This window comes from Ischnura elegans, chromosome 3 (genome assembly GCF_921293095.1).
Source record: "Ischnura elegans chromosome 3, ioIscEleg1.1, whole genome shotgun sequence".
NCBI lineage: Eukaryota > Metazoa > Arthropoda > Insecta > Odonata > Coenagrionidae > Ischnura > Ischnura elegans.
This window is the reverse complement of record NC_060248.1, coordinates 129,156,319-129,163,696: the sequence shown is the minus strand read 5'-3', so window position 1 is coordinate 129,163,696 and position 7,378 is coordinate 129,156,319. Positions and strand designations below refer to the sequence as shown.

Below are 7,378 nucleotides of genomic sequence, written 5' to 3'. Positions count from 1 at the left end.
AGCTCCTCCAAATATATTCATATAATCTGATAATTACAATATCCCTGATTCCGACATCAATTGTAGCAGACGCATTGCTAGCTGATGATAATAAAGAGGAGTATCGAAAACAGCACGTTTCTAACTTTTGCCACTATGTGGCGCGTATATTCTTGTGTTTGTAATTCATTGGAGTGATGGGTGTTGACGGTGTTGACTGATAGCTTAGGGAATATGTGCGTATGAGTACTGTCTTTATTTTATGGATTCACACAAAATTTTTGGAAGCCAGTGATGATATAAGGTTCAAAATTTATTAATTTTGCCTCAGGCAGTGTGTGTCACTTTGAACTCGGTCCATAACAATAGTGTTTAATCGCTGTCAAGTGACGATGGTGCCGAAAAAGTTACTGAATCACCTCTCAAATTACCATATTCATCATTTAGCTGGCTGTGAGCGGTAATAGAGTAAAATTTATTCGAAATTGTGTGTTCACGTCTCTTAGCACCTGTTGTATTTGCATCGGTTGTCCCTTCAAGATGGATCACTCAGGAGATCGACAAGAGTTAGTTCGTTCCCTTAATTCAGATCATCGAGCCTATGTACGATTTCGCAACAACACAGTGAGGAAAGTTGATGTGATTTGGATTAACTACGAGGGAAGCCGCGTCAAGTACCGCACTCTTCTGCCCGGTCAGTTTTTTGATGCCAATACCTATCTTTCTCATCCTTGGATGTTCCGTGACTCAGATACTCAAGACAAATTGGTTGTAAAAAGTAAAGAAGTGTTCCGACCACCTCCCAGTGTTATTCGCAGTGTACCTAATGAAGGTAATGCTGAGCCAGTGCGCCGTTTGGAAAGGACAATTGTGTATATTACTATACCAGTTTACACACTGAAAGAAAGGGCAATGCAAGTAATCCGGAGTTACATTTCTCAACCTGATCGGGTTTGTCAGCTCGAGCTCCCCGTTGCTCTGAAAAATGAACTAATGTCAATGATGCGTGAGCACTGTGTGCGACGCGCCGTGTAAAATGAAGCAATTTCTTTGTAACTCCTCCTTATGTACCCTGTTGTTATAAATATTTATGTTGGTAGGCGTAAAGAATTCCAAATTTATGTATGCTAAGGTGCAATGTTATTGTTATAAATTTATCTGTGTGTTGCGTGATGTATGCATTTATGTCAAATATTTGCCGACGGCGTCATACTTATCATTTTAACTTAAATATCTGACAAGTATTTGTACGTCTATGTGAATTAAATATCTTATTTCCTAATCTCCTTATGGGTTTTAATTAATCTGAATCCCGTCACACACTCGTCATTTGAAAGTACGCGCGTTTCGCGTGTGGAACGGTAAAACTCAGCGCTAGTGGTCGAGCTCGGTGAAATCGATCGCGGAAACCAAAACGACGAAGGTATTTTCAATATTTGGAATGCGCGAGACCTACTGAATAGGATAAATTTACGATGAAGAGCCAGTATAAGAGGAGGGGTTATCGCGTAAGTAGTGTTTTCATTTCGTACATCTCATTAAGTGAGCAACTTAGCCAATATCTCCAAAATAGGTTGATGCTCTACTTTTTAATAGCCGTAAAATCATCACCAGATAAGTGGTGGAGAAAATATCAACCCTAAATTTTTGTTGGGTCGCTGGTTCAAACGCGCTAATGTGAGCTAATTTGCCATTTTTTTACCTCGTCCTCGTGAGAAATATTTGTTTGCAACAAAGCGCTCTAATTATTTGCACCGGGGTATTGTTTATGTAGAAGACGTTTTTATTTGTTTTGTGGGTAGTTTGCCCTCCTAGCTTGTATTCATTCTTATTGAAGGATCATGTCTAAACGGTTTTTGTTTTCTTAATATAGGTGGATGCAAGATGATGGTTTTTGACGTTGGATTCATGATTTTGACACTTCTCACTTCTACTTACCGCTTCCATTATCGAGTACGGAGCGGTTCAAGTAGTGTTTCTTGACAATTGCTCCAGCTGATAAAAATTGTAATTATTTTAAAATTTCCACTATCCCAGAGATGGGTAGTGCTTCATCAAAATTCAAAAAATATCTCCAGCATGGAGACGAATTCGCTGCCATGCAGGTAAGCTAATTTTTATGAATCTGGTCTGATCATAATATTTAGGCAGTGTATTACTGTTAATAGCCTATATTCCTCAAGGGAGAAAAGGAAAAAATGTTTTCAAGTATTATGGGAAAGAGTGTTTAAAATACAATTTTCCTTTGGAATTTAAAGCTCTTTCATAATGAGTGTCACATAGTTGCTTGCAAATTGTGTGAATTTATGAAGATTTTCAAAAATAGGGTCTGATAACACTATTGAAAAAAATTTTAGACTTATTTTTCCTCACACTTTAACTGTAGTTGTTATAGGGCACAATAAGTTTTCTCTTGTGTGGAGCCTGTTAGTGATTGTGGTATTGATCATTTTTGTTTTATTTGGTCTAGGTGGCCATGGAGCCCAAATGTATTGCACTAATTGTTATTCAAACCCATCGAATGCCCCATTTCTGGTTTCTAGGTCATTCCTTGTCTTTGTGGTTTTCCTTCCTCTATGGTTCAGAATTAGTGGAATGCATGCGTTTAATTTTATGGACTAGTTATTATACGATTGGCTTGGTTATTTATTTTTCACTTGATGTGAGAATTTATTAGCTGCAGCTTGTATACTGCCACAGTATGGATAATTTCTTCTCTTGTGTAAAAATGCTGTAAGAGGGAAATTAAAAGATGTATGCTGCAAATCAATGGGTTCATTATAATTTTTAACTGTATCAAATGTAGGCCACATTGAGTGTGGGGTATTTGTGATGCTTACATTGTGCTTCCGTGACAAACTAAAATCAGTGCCTTTGCTGGTTATCAATTATTGACCTTACATCAGTTCATGTAAGTTTTGGATGGTAACATTAAGGAGTCTAGTGGTAAATAGAACCTGCTATTCTAATCTTTCTTTGTTGAGTAGTGTTGAAGTAGATAACATATTAGACTTTGATTAGGTAACATGTTAGACTTTAAAATATTAATTTAACACTGTCTATGTCTGCCATTAGTGTTTTTCATGCAAACACTGTGTTTAGAGCAAAGGTAATCTATTTCATCTATTGTATGATTAATGTAGGCAATTATGGCGAATGTAGGTCACTGGAGATGAATGTTGGCACAAAATTTCCTAACTATTACATCTCTCTTAGTAAAGTATTTATGATGTTCCTCATTTTCTTCACCCTAACTCAGCACCTATCCTTCTTGATCTTATGCATTCACATCATACCGAACTGGTGGGAAAGATTTTTTTCAGCCAATATAATAATCTGTCGAAACAGTTGCCCCATGAATCCTTAATTTTTTAAAAATGTTCATGGAGAACAGTTGACAGTAGAGAATCCCCAGAAAAATACTGTGGTAGTTTCCGCAATCTTTTCTGCGTAAGGAAGAAACTTTGACGAGAGCCGAAGGAAGAAATTCGTTATTGTAAGGGAGATATTTTTTTCTGTATCTCATCGACATCTTATGCTCTGCGTTCGTTAGATTGAGAAGGGAGAGAGAGAAACTGCTGGGAATCACTATCGTAGATGAAATGAAACCATCCTGTTGATTATGCAACCCACTTGGCGTTAATGCCTGAATAGGTTGTCTATATAACAAGGAGATTGTAATACTATCTGGAGCGTAATACTGTCTGGATAGGGTGGTTTCCAATTATTTTTTAATTACCTAAATCGAAGGGTTATTACTCCTGAAGTACGCATTTAAAGCTTTTAGATTTTTTAATCACGATATCTATTTTTCGCGACTAAACGAAAAGTGAAAATTTTCAAGCGTGCGAAAACACGACGGCTAAGTAGGAATGCTGGGAAAAGTACGTGTGACGTATTTCTGGTTCTAGCTGTCATCATGTGAAGTGACCTTGGGGCGAGGCTTTGAGCGCTGATACGACGCAGGCTACTGGCAGGTAGCAGAGTACCCTGCTAGCAGGTAGCGCTTGGCTTAAATAAGGATTATTAATACCCTATAAAACGAAGGAAACTTTCCAACCTTAGGCAGTTTTAATTGGTGATTATTATGAGATGTTTCCCTGAGCTCTGTGTCTCATGCATGCATGCATTGGTAATCTGAGACGATGTAAAACTCCTATCTACTCGTATAGAAACTAGGTCCCTGTGACATCACGTGGAGTGGCATCGCATGGGCGCCAATCTGGCCTTTTTCAAATGCGGTTTAAATTGACCATTGCCATTCGTCTAAACTGGGATTTCTAAAACCAAATAATTTTTATATTATGAATACACTAATTGTGGGTAAGGAATCGCAATCAATGCATTTCGTTTTCTTTGATGAAGGAAACTACCCTATTGAAATACTAGCCTGGGCCTATCTCATTGGAACTTGCTCATCGGCCGGAACGTAGTCAGTGAGGGGCATGAGAATCCCCCTAATTTTTTTCAGCTTTTCCGAATATGTTGTGTGCGGCTGACTAATCACAGCGTTGTTTGGCATTGGATCATTTATGTGCGTATGTGTTTGAGAACCAAAGTTGGAGCAAATAGAGGTTCTGAATGAGATTTTGATAAAATTTTTGTAGCCATTTGTTCAACTTAATGCTTTTTTATCAATATTACATTTTTTTAATCTTATAAATATCCTTTAATCTTCCTATGCGGTGCAGTGTTCATTGTAGACAACCTTTCTAGATTTAGCATTATGAACTCCCACTTGAGTAGCGAAGGATTCATGAAATTTATTGGTTGTATATTTATTATTTGCTTGTTATTTTTTTGTACATAAACTGGTTTATTTTTTATGTGTTGTGAAATATTCCTCGCAAGTCCTTTATGTGCATCGTCAGGGGGTATGCACGTGTCTTGATCATCGATTTTTGTTTCTGGATGCCAAAACTCATTGTATCATATGGGTAGGGTTGGATATTTGGAAGAGAAAACAAATAAGGAAACTACCGAAAGGCATCTGAAAAAATTCATCTGTACCCTTTCATGGTTGCAGTTTGGAGACTTAAAACGGTTGTAGAGGTCAATCATTCACATGCGTAATAGGTTGGATCAAAAAGGCTTTTGCATTCAAAATTAGTGAATTGTGTTAGAGTTTGTGGTTATTAGTCCTATTATAGAATAATGAAGGTCAAATGGATGGATCATTTGATTAATGCCCTGATGAGAAGTTCTAAGAAATCTTCTGTAAACCCTGGGCAGAAGATGGGGCAGTGTGAACGAAACCCTTGGGGCGGGCTCGCGGGTTACACTCCTGGGGCAGGGCCTATAAGGGCAAACTTTTTACCTCTGCACCCAGAAGGGGGCGGACAGAAAGGAAAAGGGATTGGAGGCATCGCCGCGATGAGAGCCCGACGATACCTCCAGGGAAAGGACGGGGAAGGGAGGGAAGGGACGAGGAGTCCCGCACCGTCACAAGGCGGGCGGGCCCTACTAACAGCGAAACCAAGCTTACACAATTAATATGCTACCAATTTTATTAGATTTTCCTATGAGGAAGAAAAATCTATTGATCAAAAGAAGATGGGGCAATTTACTTGACCACATCATGAGCCAGGAGGATTTAATGAAATTCATTGTCAGAGGACATGTGGTAGGGAAGAATGGAAGAGGTAGGCCACACGTGAAATACATAGAGTAGGTGATGAAGGATGTGAAACAGAGGAATTATGCTGGTGTTAAAAGATTGGCTGATAAGAGAACTGAGTAAAGAGCTGTGTGAAACCAATCTTAGACCGAAGACTTTTGATGATGAGTCCATGTTGGACATAAAAATAATTAAATAATTCAACATGGTCAAACTACATCTTCAAGGTGCTCTCTTTAGCCATAATCACTAATAATTATCATGAGTAAGTTAACTTATAAAGTTATTTACAATTTTTCTTGATGATTTCTGGGTGTGTCTAGAGAAATGTTTTGACAAAAACAATGTATATTGCTTGTTCAAAATTTAGTGTGTTTGAGTCTGGCAAAGCGTTTTTTAGCTCGCCAAAATTCATCATAAAACTATGAAAATGAATAACTATTACAGATGATGGGTCGGCAAGTAACTTGCCTACCCACCTTAGTAATTTGCTGACACAAATTTTAATTTACTTAGAACTATTAGGCTGAAGAATAATAGGTAAGCTGCAGCTTAGTGAGCTTTGCTGAGTAATTTCTCTGGTAGGTGTATGAGAGGTGAGTCATTCAGACCTTATACCTTGGTCTACCATCACCAGGAAAGTTATGGACTCTCCAGTGTTCCTCCTGGGGATCTAATAGGATGGTTTCCCTCATCAAAGAAAACGAAAGGCATTGATTGCGATTCATTACCCACCATGAGTGTATTCTTAATGTACAAATTATTTGGTTTTAGAAATCCCAGTTTAGACGAATGGCAATGGTCAATTTTAACCGCATTTGAAAAAGGCCAGATTGGCGCCCATGCGATGCCACTCCACGTGATGTCACAGAGGCCCAGATGCTATACAAGTAGTCAGGAGTTTCACATCGTCTGAGATTACCAATGCATGCATGAGGCACAGTACTCAGGGAAACATCTCCTAATAATCACCTATTAAAATTGCCTATGGTTGGAAAGTTTCCTTAGTTTTATAGGGTATTAATAATCCTTATTTAAGCCAAGCGCTACCTGCTAGCAGCCTGCATCTTAGCAGTGCTCATAGCCTCGCACCAAGGTGGCCTCAAACGGCAGCAGCTGGAACCAGAATGACATCACACAGGCTTTTCCCAGCATTCATACTTAGCCGTCGCGTTTTCGTGCACTTGAAAATTTTCACTTTTCATTTAATTGCGAAAAATAAATATCATCATTTAAAAATCTAAAAGGGTGAAATACATACTCCAGGGGTAATAATCGTTCGATGTAGGCAATTTAAAAAAATAGGAAACCACCCCATAGCAACTGCTGCTCGGAGATGGATGGGTTTTAGTGCCCAGAAAAAATCTAGCGACAGAAGTGACTGAGGACTTGACCTCTGATAAAAGTTCATATAGGTGTTTGGGTAGAGGAGTGGAAGTACCCACAGGACATTTGATTGAGGGGAAACGGATGATGATGTGGGTACATCTAATTCCTATTCATGAATTTTCATGGTTTTCCAATATCTCAAATGAGTGCAGTAGATGACTGACTTTCAAAAGTGTGATTGTACACTAATTTTGAAGTAAGTGGTCACTAACTATCCAAATGCTTCATCATAGTAAATGTTTCATACAGGCCACCAGAAGACTCTCAAATTATGTGTCTTAGATTGTTTGTTCCTTGTATTTTGCACTGCCCCCTCTAAAATTTGAAGCATTCGGAATGTCCAGGTTTGCTATCCACAGCTTTGGGTGAGGAATTTGAACAAATTCTATTCTG

General features: G+C 38.5%; 2 protein-coding genes across 2 annotated transcripts in view; both read left to right on the top strand.

The window, feature by feature from the left end:
- The first annotated feature begins 519 nt into the window (after positions 1–519).
- Positions 520–1,014, top strand: LOC124155282 (von Hippel-Lindau disease tumor suppressor). The gene has a single exon (XM_046529000.1). The coding sequence runs from the start codon at positions 520–522 to the stop codon at positions 1,012–1,014; it is 495 nt and encodes a 164-aa protein (XP_046384956.1).
- A 327-nt stretch (positions 1,015–1,341) lies between these two features.
- LOC124155281 overlaps positions 1,342–7,378 on the top strand; it is a 53,972-nt gene continuing 47,935 nt past the window's right edge. Inside the window, exons 1-2 of the mRNA XM_046528999.1 lie at positions 1,342–1,487; positions 1,853–2,084. Of these exons, the coding sequence (XP_046384955.1) occupies positions 2,019–2,084 (66 nt within the window). The 5' untranslated portion in view covers positions 1,342–1,487; positions 1,853–2,018. The remainder of the gene's footprint in view (positions 1,488–1,852; positions 2,085–7,378) is intronic.

Excerpts from the sequence above, each read along its gene's own strand:
- LOC124155282 (XM_046529000.1), top strand. The coding sequence starts at position 520 with ATGGATCACTCAGGAGATCGACAAGAGTTAGTTCGTTCCCTTAATTCA.